This window comes from Solanum stenotomum, chromosome 1, assembly GCF_019186545.1.
Source record: "Solanum stenotomum isolate F172 chromosome 1, ASM1918654v1, whole genome shotgun sequence".
NCBI classification, from domain to species: domain Eukaryota; kingdom Viridiplantae; phylum Streptophyta; class Magnoliopsida; order Solanales; family Solanaceae; genus Solanum; species Solanum stenotomum.
Genome location: NC_064282.1, coordinates 5,701,755 through 5,718,030, shown reverse-complemented (window position 1 = coordinate 5,718,030; position 16,276 = coordinate 5,701,755). Strand labels below are relative to the sequence as shown.

General features: G+C 34.7%; 1 protein-coding gene across 1 annotated transcript; it reads left to right on the top strand.

Annotated features, from left to right (window-relative positions):
* Positions 1–515: 515 nt before the first annotated feature.
* On the top strand, positions 516–12,274 carry LOC125852756 (MADS-box transcription factor 23-like). The gene is made up of 8 exons (XM_049532457.1): positions 516–722; positions 2,131–2,206; positions 9,061–9,122; positions 10,962–11,061; positions 11,192–11,233; positions 11,310–11,390; positions 11,526–11,680; positions 12,136–12,274. The coding sequence occupies exons 1-8, from the start codon at positions 541–543 to the stop codon at positions 12,272–12,274; spliced, it is 837 nt and encodes a 278-aa protein (XP_049388414.1). The 5' UTR covers positions 516–540.
* Positions 12,275–16,276: the final 4,002 nt, after the last annotated feature.

Here is a 16,276-nt window from a genome sequence, read left to right as displayed (position 1 = left end):
TTTTTTTCACTAAACCAGTATTTCTCTTCTCTCTCTCTCTCTCTGTAGAATCAGTCTACTATCAAAATCTCTCAAATTAGTAAGTTTTTCTTTTAATTTTTGTCTTTTTTTCTCAAATTCATATGTATTATTTCCATTTTTGTGGTTATTGATTGTTCATAAAACTTTCTAATTTTAATTATTGATGATTAGTACTAGTACTAGTACTACACTAATTTGTTCATATTCAAGAATTATTTTCATGTTCTTGATTCATTTTAATTTTAGGTCTTTGTAATCAATCCCTTTTGATTTGATCTAGCAAAGGAGAGAAGAAGCAAAGTCAAAAACCCTAAACATAATAATTATTATTATTTTACTCCACCAAATCTTATTAATTTTTGCTGAAAATTAATATTATTCTTTGCTTTGATATATTCATATATTCTCCTTTTGTTTTATCTATTTTAATTGGATTTGTTGGATGTATTTTAATGTTGTGATGGTTTTCATTATATTGTTATTGTTATAGCTAGTAGCATTTAATCGCGCGAAGAAGAGATGGGTAGAGGAAAAATAGTGATACAAAGAATTGATAATACAACAAGCAGGCAAGTTACTTTCTCGAAGAGAAGAAATGGACTTCTCAAAAAGGCTAAAGAGCTTGCAATTCTTTGCGATGCTCAAGTTGGACTCATTGTTTTCTCAAGCACCGGAAAACTCTATGAATTTTCCAACAACAGGTTTATGTTACTTATTCATTTCCAACATACTTTTGAGTATTTTTATTATTGTTAAAATATTGCCAACTTGGTACCCTTCCCCTTCCATTTAAAATTCATTTGTACTTTGTACCGTGGTCCTGCATCAACGATTCCACGTGCATATTAATTTGTAAGTGCATGCTACGATAATTGATCTAAAACTCAAATATTACATCCAACTTTCAGAAAAAAAAAATTAATTTATTTTTTGCCAGCAGTATATATATTTTGATTGATTATCATACATATATATATGCACGAAACTGGTGTTGAAAATTTGACTGGAGGAACAACATGCATGTAGTATCAATCTAATAAGAAAATTTACGAGCTATAATAAGTTGTGAAAATTCTACCTTGTATAAGTATAATTGTAGATACTGTAGCAGAGACACGTAAATTCATGATTTCTTTCTGAAAGTAGATATTTATATATATATTTTTAAAAATTAGTCTAATATAATATTATCAGTCGATACTCATACTATAAAAAAGCTAAGTGGTGCACTTGGTTAGATGTCATGCTCTTTACCTAGGACTAAATTTTTATTTTTATTTTAAAAAAATGTGGGTAGGGAAGGAGAAATGGGCAGGGGATTACGATATGAGGAATAGAACTCTCACCAATAAGGTGGGAGTTCAGGTAACCAATCTGAGCTACTAAGATTCCCCTAGGACTAAGAATCAATTCCCACTTAATACAAAAAAAAAATTCCGCTTTAAGTGGTGCACTCATGATCTAGAAATCTTATATTTGCCTCTGCATAGATATATACATCAATGAATATGTACTTACTAGAAACAAAAGTTTTTTCTAACACAAATCAATATGAAATTTGTGTTATAAAACATAATTTTTTTCAATTAAGACTGAAAAAAGGATGATAGGAAACAAATTCCATACTTCATATTTTTTCTGTGTGAAAACACTATTATTTTTTTTTTTTTCACTGATTGTATCAAAATATCGTTGAAAATATCCACTTAATGTTTCACTGAAATTTTTTAATGGAAAAATAGTGATATACAAACAAGTTATATAAAGAGATTTCCATATATAATACTTTTACGACATTACCTTTCTACATAACCCAGCTTCTTTAGACGCATGCATGATCAAATGTCTTTCTACATAACCCAGCTTCTTTGTTTATGTGTATATTTTGCTTCAATTTGCCCAAATAGAATTCTATTTGATGGAACAATACGAAATACAACTGACTATATGCGCAAATCGCGATGCATTTTAGCTAGTCAAACGCTTTTATTTTTTGTAGGCACCGATAATTATCTTTTGAGTGACTGAATAGTGTAACTTTTTAATTGATAATGTTAATGTATAGAATTTTAGATGTTGACACAGTTATATTTTTCGTATTGTTATCAGCATGAGGTCTACAATTGATAGATACAACAAGATAAAGGAGGAGAATAATAACATGAATCCCATGTCAGAGGTCAAGGTAACCTGATTTTTGTTTCCACAAGTGTATGTTATCCTTTTGGATGTCCTTGTATATATATATGTGTGTGTGGATAATATGTTGTTTTTATTCATGCTATTCTAAAACCCTTTTAATTAGACGAACTTGTATATCCAATGTGGGATATGTAGTTTTTCTTATAATCTATGATATCTTATCAATCTATATTGTACATCTCAACTAATAAGTGTACGAAGTTATAACTCATTAATATAATGTTCGAGTAGATATTTATCTCAAACTAAGTAGGTGTTTGGATATGAATCAAATGATATTTGGATGAAACATAGTTTTGAAATTAAGCTTAAAAAAGGGTTATTTGAAAGTTGATGTTATATTTGAACATGAAAGCATATTAGTAATTATGTCAGGAGTCAAAACTTGAAAAACTCCTAACATCTATTTTTCAAATTTTATAATTAATTAATGGTGAAATATTGAGCTAATTTGATAAACAAAATTCTCATTTGAAATAATTTCCAAAAAAGTATTGCAAATTTTAAAACTAAAATCTATGGCTAAAGTCGACTGATCATATTTTTATTTAATCTTGAAAAAATGGGGACTTCATGCTCTCATGTAACTTTACAGTACTTTTACTCGATAAGTGTAGTGATTGAACTGTAGTTGATTGGTACTTAATTCTTATATTCATGTCAAAAGACTTTAGTGTTACTTGTTTTTATTAAGATTAAAATGTTTGAATTAAAATGAATGTCTGAATAATTAAGATATCGGTAGATTTTAATACCAAATCACTATATATAACTGTTTATTTTTCAACATTATGCATAAATTATTTATTGGTAAGCATAATAAATGTACAATTCAACAGAATAAGTAAGTAACTATAAAATGCTATAAATTTAATAAAAAAAGATTGTTACATTTATGTTCCTGGTAATGATGTAAATGGTTTGTAGTGGTTGTGGATATTAGTGACTAGTACTGATAACAATGGTTGATGTTATAGTTTTCATTATGATCTTTATATCATCATAATTTTTCCAGACAATTTTTCTATTCTATTTGGGTTTATAAATTTTTTCTATCAATTCCTTACCAATAAGTTTCCAACATTTTATACTTAATTGACTTAGGAGTTGTTCTCGAATTGTTGACATGATGGTAACAGTTCGTGGTGATAGTTGTGATTGTTAATAGTTGGTGGTGTTGATAGTGATGGCTAAAGAATATGTGGTGGTTGACAATATATTGGTGGTTAGCTAACAGTGGTGTAGCTGGTGCTAGTTATGGTAGTGGAGGTGGTTAGTAATAAAAATTGGTCGCAATAGTGGCATGTTGATAGTAGTAGTGGCGGCGGCAACAATAACGGTGACAGGGGCAGTGAATATAATTATAATGATACAGGTGGTAAATGTGGTAGCAACTGACAATAATAATTGATAATAATAGTGGTTACCAATAGTTGTGATGGCAGAGGCGGTTAGTGATTGACAACGACTTTGATAGTTAACAATGATGATGATGACAAAGGTGGTTACTAGTGATGGCTAGTGATTGAAGATAGAGTAATGGTGCAAAGTATCCACACAAAAATGTCTCATAGTGATATTTAAACTTTACTATTAAACATCTTAATGATTAAAATATATTTCCACCAAGTGTTAAAACTTCAATATAAACAAGCGCACTTGACAACCTAAGCTCTGAAGACTTCAAATTGAGACGAAGTGAAAACAAATGAGAGCTTACTCACACAGCGTGTATATTTTTCTTTATACAATTTTTTGTCATGTAACTTGCTATTTAGTAATTTTTATCACTTAACTTACCATTATGTATTCTCACATCAATTTCTCACCAAATGCTCCCCCAACCCCAGTTAATTGACTTCCATATTTATGCTAACACCAAGAGCAAGTATCTTTTCCTCAAAGGCAGCCACTATATTGCTTCTAAGAATAAGAAATGGACTTTAGAATCGAATGCGCTCATTGGGAAAGGCCCTGTCAACCAAGTATCAAAAAGAAAGAAGAGAACTTCATATTTTGGTAACTCTCTAGGAGTCATCTTTATTTGACAGGGATGAAAACTACCACTCGGTCAATAACAAGAAAAAAGTAGCAATTGTGTTTAAAATGGTTTGAGTTTGTAAGCAACCTGCTATCTATTGACTGCTTCACCTAGCTATTCTATTATGGCCAGCTTGGAGACATCAGAGTAAGACCACCATCTCTATCCGGGTACGATCTCATTGTATGTTCCTTTCAAGGTAGGACTTAAAAAAAGGGTTCGGAATTGAGAAAATATAAAGACAAAAATCTAAATACAAATGGAGAATCAATTTATCCCACAAAAATTGATTGCTTAGACCATGGAAGAAGAAGAGAAGTGAATAATCGCTCTTGGTCTTCACACATGTCCATATAGCTTTCCTCAAGAACAACATAAGGTTTTTTAAGCAGGTTTTTCCAGCAAAGCCCCAATTAAAGGTTTTCATTGGGATTTAGGGATGGTCAGGAAAGTTCTCATGATGATCAAGGTTATTCTTGGCCCAAACTACTCGTGTATTATGCTATCAGCTTCTTTTCATTCCTTTGATCTCTAGTTCACCCATCTTTATCATGGCTCACGGCAGTCTTGCAGCAACAAGTCTCAAGCGAACAGGATACATGTATGTCAATTTCATGCATGCAAGTAAAGAGTGCAATCGCAGTAGCATTCATCTAAAGTAGCTGCTCTTTTTGGAACCATCCTTAGCCCCATCAAATCCTTTAGCTAACCTTACCCTACTTCATTGTGTTCTTCCTTTGGTGCCAAGAGTGGACAGGAAATATCAACAGAACACCTGCCATTGGACAATTCCCTACACCGGGTTTTAGTTTGTATACACCAGATTTGTCAATTCCTCGAAACTTACGGTTGGTATATATCTCCTTGACATGGATATGAGAGCGATTAATTCCTAGAAGAAACAAACACAACACTAGAGTTGTTAGAAACGTTAATAATATATAGCTTTTGAAAAGATACACTAAATGTAAATAAGGAAGTTAATTGAGAAAGGATAAAGAGAACATTGGCTTGTGTGTCTTTGTGATCTTTCCTGACTAGGCGAGGAGGGGAAATTTCCTACACTTTGTTGATGTGATGGATGTAATTGCTGCCTTATCTGCTGCATTTTTCCTCTCTATTTGCTTGGGAATTTAATAAAAAGCTACCCTTGATAAGATGTTCACATGCTTATGGTGGTGTGCAGTGCTACCCTGTAATGGGAGCTTCATGTGTTGGTTGATACTCTTTTCTCTTCTACTTACTTCCCTACTTTTGTTCTCATACTGCCTCTCATGTATCTCCTTCCTCCCATGGTTCTGCTATCTTCAGGTTATTTTCCTTTGCTGTTTTATTCATGCTTATTTACTGTTAGTTGTTTCCTGGTGTCTTTATATCCCTAACTCACTGCGTATTTTGTTGTCCCATTTTTTATTTTTATTTTTTTGATAAAGTAAAGTTGTATTCCTCGGCAATGAGGGTATGCTGGCAACCATCAAAAAGATTTACATCAGTGACCCAAAAAAAAAACCAACTCAAGAAATTGTTACTAAACTTATAAAGTAGAGAAAAAATTAAAAATCTGTCCAGCATCCTCTATACCCTCCAACTCAAGAATTGTCCCATTTTTTCCTGTCCCCCTTACTACTCATTGTCAGGTTCTTAAACTTGGTCAAGGCGATAGCCTTATTCTTCCAAGTTGGTCGCTTAGAGCGGTCATCTATAGTTATCATAGACTGTTAACCTTCTACTGAAACATATCTCACACACTCATTACAAATTAGAAAACATGTTTTATGAAGTTTTTCCAATCCCTCATTGTCAATCAGTAGTACAGAGCTATACATGTCAACTCTTCCGCCTGATAGAATACTAATCCATCTGTTTAATGTACCACTTAACTTATCAGATATTTGATTCAGGTCATCATCTCCAGAGACAGTTACAGATGCTGGTTGATGGAGCCTCTGTTGTTTCAACAAACTATACATAAGAAATCCCCCCCCCCCCCCCTAATCAAACAGATGCACACTGGAAAACTGATACCGGTTCTAAGAATCTTAAGGACAAGAACTGGTACGGGTACTCAATCTAGTTTTTTCCGCAGTTCATACTATACTAGCTTTGAGAACAAAAGTTCTGGTGCCGTCATTCAGTCATGATGGCTGAAATGAAGGAAGTTATTGGAGAAAAAGGTGGTTATAAAAACCAGTAATGCTCACCTTTACAATTTAATTGTACTCCACCACATGCATCGACTAGAGAATATAACCTAATGGAATCTGCCTGCAAGGTGAGATAATTTGGTGGGCAAGCAGAAAAAGTAATACCATCATTTTGCCATGATAAGCCTGAGTTTAGAATCTGATTATCTCAGCATAAGCTAAATCCATAATCTAGTTGACGAAACAAAGCCTTAATTTCAAATCAGTTGACTTCTGCTATAAGAATCCTATATATCCATTGCGCTCAGAGTCTGAGACCAGGATCTAATGTCTCTTTTAAATTGCATTTATAGAAGAATGAAATGACAATAGACATCTGCAATGCTGGGGAGAAGGTCCGGATGAGAATATTTTAGCAAAAATCCATCAAAGGAAAGTTTGTTAGTCTATCAAAGAATGCCTTGAGTGGATTGAAGGATGTCTCAACCCCAGCTAACTCGATATAGGATCTACTATCAGAGGTGTAAGTAATACATACTATCATAGGGGTAAGATTAAAATCTAAGAGATCCGAAATGTCTACAGTCCTGACATACAACGATGCAGAGAAAGTTGCGGGATAAGAGATTATTTCTACAACCAGGCTAGCAATCGTACAACAAAGGCTTCTTTCTCCCTGAAGACTAGGGTCCACTTGGTACAAAGATTGTGCAGATGATATTCTAGACTAGATTAGATAACCCAATCCAGGAAGGAGAAGACTATTCATTAGGCCAGTAGTCACATGGGACAAGTGGAAAGTATTCCTAGTATGCAAATATAAGAAGGGAAAACCCCCTCACATTATATATGCTCCATTGCTCACTTTCCACATTGTTATTCCTAGGGCGTCAATACTCCTAATTTTCAGTAATAGTCACAGATCCCCAAAATAGGTTGTCTGTTGAAACTACAAAGATCCCAAATGTCTAAGGTACTGAGAGAACAAGGATTCAAATGTAAATTTTGTAAGGAGCTAGTTTTTAATCCATGTTAAGCAATTGTAAGTTGTAACAAAGGTTCCTTTCTTGCTTCTTGAAGATTAGAAGCCATTTCTTACAGACAGTTCACCTTATAAGATTTATCTCCCCTGGAACACTCAAACTTCTAAGCCTCTTCTCTGTACACTTGTACTATAGTTGAGTCTTCTAAAATTGGAATGAGTTACTTGAAGTCGTGCACCTGACTGCATTTCCAAAACACACTCTTATCTCATTCAACTTTAAAGTTGATAGGTACATGAAAATCACCCCACACTTACATTAGTTTCTTCACGATAGGACATCAAAATTTCGTTGGTTTCAAATTGAGATTACTGATCAAGATTCGATTTTTTAAAATGTGTTTGCTTATAAACATCCAAAGTTACACAAGTGTGAATCATAGATGGGTTTGAATAAATCAAAACAGGTATAATAAAGGATTTATACACTTGACCTCAACTATTAAAGTGGTGCTCGTCATTTCAAAGTACTTTTTTATGATAACCGTGATATACGGAACAACTTGCACGCACCTCAACTAATTTCATGGGGTACCTGCTAGCACAAGTACAAATAACTCTATTCACCAAAACTTGAACAAATGAAAAAAAAATCACCTGGTGTTTTTGCCTCCGCTTCCCACTACATTGACCAGTAGGTTTCACCCTTTGATGATTTTCTTGAATAGTTGAATTTATCATGGGCAGTAATAATCACCAAGCACTATTCATGGAAAATAGTTGAATTAATAAGCATTCTATTTATTTCATCCTGTCATCCTATAATCTAGCACTCACAAAGAAAGGGACAGAGGCATTGTGCTGGGAGATTCGGAGCACTTGAGTCGCAACTTGGAGTATTGTAGGTGCATAAATTTGGAGGAGGTTAAGAGTGCTATTCGTAGGATGCACAAGGGGAAGAGCAATCGGGCCAGATGAGATCTCTGTGGAATTTTGGAAGAGTGCGGGCAAGGCAAGTTTGGAGTGACTAACTAGGTTGTTTAATGTCATTCTTAAGACAGCCAAAATGACCGAAGAATGGAGGTGGAGTACAATGATTCAAGAGAGGTAGAGGTAGGTCGAAGAAACATTGGGGAGATGTGATTAGACAAGACATGGCGCAACTTCATTTACTAGAGGACATGACCTTAGATAGGAGGCTATGGAGGGCACGGATTATGGTAGAAAGCGAGTAGGTATTTGAGCGTTGTCTCACTTATTATTCCACACTAGTAGTTGTAGTATTACTCTTATAGTTTTTTGTTCTCGATTTCTGTTCCGATATGCTGTTTCTTGTACTTCGATTATAGTATTATTATATTGTAGTTATTGTTCCTTTTTCCCGGAATGTTGTCATGCTATTTTTAGTATTTTGTTGTGGGTTCTTCACTTGTATTATTTCTTTTCCTGAACTGCTTGCTTATCCTTGAAATGAGGGTCTATCAAAAACACCCTCTCTACCTCCAAAGGTAGGGGTTAAGGTCTGCGTATATACTGCCTTCCCCAAACCCCACTTGTGGATTACACTGGGTATGTTGTTTTGGTTGTTGTATTCTCCAAATCTAGCACTCGTCAACTTAAATTAGTAATAACAAACTTCGTTCTACTTTTTCTCTTGTTTTTTTGGCTAGTTTTGGCAAAGGGAAGTAGCAAGTCTGAGGCAGCAGCTGCATTACTTGCAAGAAAATCACAGGTATATCTTCTACATGCCTTGATGCCATAGGATCTTTTGTTGTATAAGCAACAGATTAAGCAGTATGATGCCTTTACACACTACAGGGTGAGCATTTGATACCTTTTAATTTTTTGAATTATGTGAATCACCTTATCTAAAGGGTAAACTATTTTAGTGGAGATATTTTTTAATTATCTTTTAGCACGAGCCTCTCCCACTGTCAAGAATGACCCTTCCCTACTTTGCTCCTCTTGATGATTCAAACCCTGACCTCAATTTTGGAGGTTTATAAGCTGCTTAACTTAGATCCCAAGGACAACTTTGTGAATCATTACACATTTTTGCAAAGACAAAACTTTAGCTACACTCATAATTGAGGAAGTAACTATTGCCACACAAAAAGTATGTAAGTTGGAAATATTTTGTGATCTAGCAGGCATCTCTATAAGGTGTAAAGTTCCTTGGACACTTGGAGAGGTTGGAGTAGTACAATTATTTAGAATATTTTACTTGGTAGTTGGAATTTTATTTTATTTTTATGACAAGGGAAATCCGCAGCCGCTACCCTTTGGGTGCGCACGGGGTAAAAACCCCGCTCCTATGCAATAGCTCGCAAACCACATAGGAGAGGTAACCCACACTAGGCAAGCCCGGTGCGACGAGCTCGACCCAGAAGGCAAACCCCTTGCTTTCGCTAGCAGGGGGTTTCGAACTTGAGACCTCCAACATGGAAGTCCCAACCCCAAACCACTGGGCCACCCCGAAGGGTACTTGGTAGTTGGAAATACAAAATGTATTCTACTGTACAACTCTACTGGCAAATGTGGAAGAAACAGAAAAAGAAAAAAAAAAGATTTGAGTATGATAAAAGCCAAAATATATAGCATTGTTGATTCCATTTGACCTATTATCTATCCTTTGAAAATGCAAGACATCCCATTTAATCACCTCTTTCACTTTCACTTTTTTTCCTTGTCTTACCTCAAACAAATAAAAGCCATCTTGAGGTAATAACTGTAATCCTAGGCACACATATGAGAAGACAAAAGGCATTTAAGGAGGTTCTTCTTTACTGTTGAAACAGTTCCTTGTGGTTTCTCAAAGTTTCGTTTGTTAGTTTTTATGGTTCGGGGAAAATAAACAATTGGAAAACAGAACCCCAACAGAGATGCTCCAAATTCATGTTGTTCTAAGGTTCAATCTTCTCAAGCATTATTGTAATTCAGGGTTTCTGGTAAAAGACTTATGGTGCAAGGCAATAAAGGCTGTGAAAACAGAACAACATAAAGATGCCATGATTATTGATTTTGGAGGTCATAAGATGCACTCCTATATAGCAATTTATGGACATACAAAATTTATAAGTGCACAACAGAATTCTGAACAGAGAAATAATTTTCTACTGCTTGGTTGCTAGTGATTGATTGTTAGTAATAAGAACCACTGCACCAATAAATTATAAATGTAGATGCAAAAAGATTAAATAAAAAGGCAAAGACTAGTCAAACTCAAATATCATATAAATTAATTCAATTAAGAAAGAACTTGGAAAAATTCTGAATATAAAAACTTACAAATCCAAGAATTACGAAGGAAATGACACCCAAGATTTGAAATTGCAATGTTTTCTTCCATGTGTTACTGTGAATAACTCCAAGAAAAGAGAAGAATAATTATTGAAAATATGAAGATGAACATCTCCTTTTACTTTACTACAGAGCATGAATCGAAGTTGTAAGCATGCTTAACATGCAATTATAAAGTCACTATAAATCGTGTAAATTTCATTGTCATAGATCAAGCTTAGTAAACTGAAGGGAGAAATAATTTAACTAATACCTTTTTTATGAACCACAGGCAGCTTTTGGGTCAAGAGCTTTCTGGACTCAACACCAAAGATCTAACAAATCTGGAAAACCAAATTGAAATGAGTTTGAAAGGCGTTCGAAAGCAAAAGGTAAAATCTACACATTTAAATTCTTCTGTGTTCATGAAACTTATGCTAATATCAAGTCTACGATCTCTCCCAAAAGTATTACTCCTTTTTTTATTATAAGGATCCTAAATGTATTACTCTTTTCTTGCAGGAGCAGATTCTGACGGATGAAATCAGAGAACTAAATCAAAAGGTCTTACCAGAAAAACTATAACAACTTCCATATGTCTTTAATCTTTGCACCAAGATGATTAATATTGCTTTTACAGGGCAATCTTATTCATCAAGAAAATATAGAACTCTACAAAAAGGTAAACCTTATTCGACAAGAGTACACAGAATTGCAGAAGGTACTAATTTAGAGAGTATTCTCCAGCTGTTGTTTGAGTATGCAGTATGCACCACAAAAATGTGATTTTACATTAAACTTTTACCACACGCATAGATGTCCTTGACCTTGATCTAAGGAAAACTTATCTATTCAGATTTCTGAGCAAGGATATGAAAGTGCACCAAATGGGGGTGTGCAGGCCACACATACAATCAGCAATGGATATGACCTACATGCACCAATCAATCTCCAGCTAAGCCAGCCACAAACACAGAAGAATGGAACATCAACAAGTGTCATGCAACTTGGGTAAATTCCTATCAGAATAATTAGTCATGCTTCAAACTCTAGCTTCTCCCCCACTCCCATAATTTGATCCCTCCCTCAGAGGGCAATAGAGAAAACGTGACATTAACTCCACCACTATTACTTTTTAAACAGGCTACAACTGCACTACACAGAAGACTCATAGCTCTCTGTTTTCTCAACTAGACCTACATCTAAAAGACACTTCTATGAATCCCATTCTTGATCAAGCTAGAAGGAAAAAGTTCATCAAGCCTGAGGAGACTATGCTGCTGATATGTTGGAGAGTTTTATGATTGATGTGAACATGCAGAAGTTATCTATGTAAAGTAATTTAATTTAAACTAAGAATAAAAACATGAGGATTATCACTTGTGACTTGTCAAGGTTTGCTTCAGTATTATATGTGTTGAATGAAAATGGTTGTACATTAATACCTGTGATTGGTGCCCATCCAGGATGACTCAAATAAGATTTGGTTTCATGGAACTGTACAAGGCTGCATCAAACTCGGAAGAAATTATATTTGAGTTCCATGGCTTAATTTCCCGTTTCTGCTCAAGAGCCCTTTTAAAAGAATTGACTCCAGAAATTTGAACTCAATATTGTAAGATTCTCAGGTTTTTTGTGAGAATGCTCATCTTATAGACTAAGAAGGCTTTCATACACTCTCTTTTTCTGAATGCTTCAAGATACTAGTAATGCACTATCCTGCAAACCATAACATAAAGGTTACACAACTACAACATATTGCCAAAATTCGATCAGTGAACCAAACGATGCTGTCAAACCAATCGAAATAGGAAAAAATAAATGCTGAAAATGCAAAATCTGACCGGATAAAGTTTAACATTAGGATCATTTTATAAGTATTCATGAGCATGTTTCTATTGTTATAAGGACCGACAATTCCTACATGCAATGCATCAAAATCACCCACAATTAAGCACGTGAAACATTAAGAGCCGCCGAAACCCTGTGAAAACGGGAAGTTGGACAAGATATACTAATTCATCAGACACCTCTTTTTGTCAGCCAATTCAAACTAAGAAGAACATTGACTTTTAACTCCAGACATGAGACTACAATAGGGTCAACTTTCAAAGACCAGAAATTAACTACTCTTAGACAAGTTTACTTTAGTTAACTCAACCTTAAGCCTGGAGGGAAAATTGACTAATCACTACACGGCTATACAAGCAAGTTGCTACATTTGGCTAACTGAATCTTAGGCTGGGAGTTGAGTGCAATTACAGGGAAATTTTTTCAAAGTTTTCAGTTCACCTATGAGGAAGAAAAATAGAAGGAAAAGAAGTCCAGCTGATGTAGTTAGGAAATTCATCTGCAAGGCAAAAGGTAAATCTAAAATGATCAGACAGATCAAATAGATAGCAAAGGATCACCAGCAAATGAGGTTTTGCCTTTTGGGACATCTATACTATATCAGAAGGACCAATAGCAAGAAGGACATCCATACACTAAGGTTGCATATGCTCACAGTACATAATAAAAGCATTTCACGCAACTTATGATAAGAACATATACATGCTCAATGCAATGCATCCAAAAGTATAAAAAGTGGATGTATACGCTTGGAAGCCCAAGTGAGAAGAATTAAGGCACATAAAAATCGGCATCATCCATCACATAAATGAAAGTCACCAAAAAGAAAAGCATAACACTCTGAATGTTTCAAAGTTTCAAGATCTAGTGGAATTTCATTCAACGTACTGTGAGCATTTGCAACCTTAAAGTGACAAGTAAAATTTATTATGTACTCAAAAAGTGCTACTTTATCTATAAAATTATGTTTAACAGCAACCAGCAGCGGTGGTTACGTTCGAGGAATAAGGAAAATTGATTTCAGTATAAAACTCTGCATTACTTGCAGCATTTTTTTACGTTATAGAACTTTTCTTTACTAATATAATCTCAACATTACTAATGTAGCATTTTAGTTACCTTTTTATCAAAGGTTATGCAAGAGTTTAGTATCACGTGTTTTATATCTAATATTGGCACAACTTTTTCTGAAATTTATATGGAATAAAATAAAATGTGAAACAATAAGAAAACATCACTTCCATTAAAATAAAGGCAAGAAGAACCTTCATTTGAGCATGGGGATTCTATCTCGATGATAGAAGGAACTACTTGAGCACTTGACAAGAAGAAACTTCATTTGCCGGAGCTGGGAATGTTGTGTGTACTTTCAAGTTAACGTTGAAAGATTCACTAGAACGAGTATGCATGGGATACTATGATATGTGATCTGTTTGGTAAATGGGAGATAGCGTTACTAATTCGAGCATTAGGGAAACCAGCAGGGAATCAAAGGCGACAATGCCTTGAGATGGGAGTAATAAAAAAAATCAATGGAAATAAGATAGAAGGATAAAGGAGTCGCGAGCAAGAGAAGTTAGGTTTTCTACCCAACACAGTCTTTTTCAACCCAACATAGCTTTTCAATAAAACCAGTGTATTCCTCGTGATTATACGTTGTATGAACCAAAAATCTCTGCCATTCACTGGACACAAACTACCAGCTGCCATCCTTCCATTGCTCATCCTTTCAGGGCTCAGGCAGAGGACCAGTCACGAAGCTCCAACATGATGATGCCCTCGAGATTCATGTTCAAAAAGAGCACACAACAGTGATACAGTGACCTTTTAGTGGACCAACACTCCACTTAAACCACCCAATCTAATCCACATGAAAGAAATCTGGGAACCCATTCAAATTTGAACTTGACAAATATCCACCACTCCAAGAGGCTCAAACTCACAATTATAGGGTTATTTGAAGTACATTTTCAGCCAATTGGTTTTGTTCTTCTCCGCCATAATTACAAAACAAACTTGTTGCACTTTATAGTTGCGTGATATGTTAACCACCTAACTACATCGAGAAAAACTAGCAAAATTTTATCATCGGCCTCCTGACCAACACAATAATCAAGTTTATGAAGGAACCAGATAAATCAAGCAATATCCGCAAGTACTTACTTCAACATTTGTGGCAGCTTAAAGGTTATCCACTAGTTTTAGACTTTTAGTTGCTTGATATGGTAAAAAATTAAATCACATCAGTAACTATGCAAAGACATGCCCATGATTACAAAAACAACAAAACTATCCCAACTTTCCCCTAGATATAGAATGTGCCTAAACTCATTTGCTTCCAACGCTTCTCGTATAAAGAGCATAAAAATTGACAATCCTGAGACTTAGTCGAAGTTCAAGATTGTAGAAGGTTATTTAAAGAAAAGGTGGGATGTTTCAGCTTCTTTAAGTTTCTTTTGGTTCAACATGAATTAGCAAGAGAATCAATAGCCACCGCAGTATCAAGCACAAGAATGCAATGTATTGAAACCACAGCCTAAAATATCTCCCAAGTACATTAAATTTCAAAATCAACAACAACAAAACACAACGTATAATCCCACAAGTGGGGGCTCGGCCTTATCCCTACCTTGTAAAGGTAGAGAGGCTATTCTGGATAGACCCTCGACTCAAGTAAAGCATATCAAGAAAACAAGCATGTGATAAATTTAATAATCAGATTATCTAATAACCTATGTAGTCATACGGAAAGAAAAGAAAAAACACAACTAATAAAGCTCCATAGCAATTAAGAATCATTAAAAAGCTATTCAAGATAAAGCAGTGAATTTCATATTAAAGAAAATGGACAAGTAGCTATAAGAACAAAAGAATCAAAACCAATTACTACTTTCTTCATCTATTGAAAAACAACTTGCATCACCAAAAAAATCCCAAGACAGCCCATAAAGAATAAGATTGTTAACATGACATGAATCAAGAAATTCAGAAAATCAAGAAAACTGAATGTTCAAGATTGTAGAAGGTTATTAAAGAAAAGACGGGATGTTTCAGCTTCTTTAAGTTTCTTTTAGTTCAACATGAATTAGCAAGAGAATCAATAACCACTACAGTATCAAGCACAAGAATGCAGTGTATTAAACCACTGCCTAAAATTACCCCCTAAGTACATTAAATTTCAAAAACAACAACAACAACAAAAAAAAAACACCGGATAATCCCACAAGTGGAGTCTCAGCCTTAGCCTTACCCCGCTCAGCTCAAGTAAAACATATCAAGAAAACAAGGGTGCAGTAAATTTCATAATCAGATGATCTAATTACCGATGTAGTCATACGAGAAAAAAAAACACAACTAATAAAGCTCCATAGCAATTAAGAATCATTAGAAAACTATTAAAATAAAGCAGTGAGTTTCATATTAAGGAAAACGGAGAAGTAGCTATAAGAACAAAAGAATCAATTACTACTACTTTCTTGATCTATTGAAAAACAACTTGCATCACCAAAAAAGATTCCAAGACAGCCCAGAAAGAAGAAGAATTGTTAACATGAAACAAGAAATTGAGAAAAGTGAATCAAGAAGAATAAATCAATGGTACGTTATGAATGCATGTAATTAAGAAGCGTACCTGTCGTCAATGTAGAGGGGAAGAGGAGAGATAGTTGAAGAAAACAGACAGATAGACAAGCAAAGAATGTATCCCCCATTACACACAGTGATTTTGGTAGAACAGAGGGAGGAGGAGGAGAGAGA

Bases quoted from the DNA above. Each gene is read 5' to 3' on its own strand.
- LOC125852756 (XM_049532457.1), top strand. From the start codon at position 541: ATGGGTAGAGGAAAAATAGTGATACAAAGAATTGATAATACAACAAGC. The intron at 2,207-9,060 runs GTAACCTGATTT...TTTTTTGGCTAG, and splicing joins ATCCCATGTCAGAGGTCAAG to TTTTGGCAAAGGGAAGTAGC. The intron at 11,391-11,525 runs GTACTAATTTAG...TTATCTATTCAG, and splicing joins AGTACACAGAATTGCAGAAG to ATTTCTGAGCAAGGATATGA.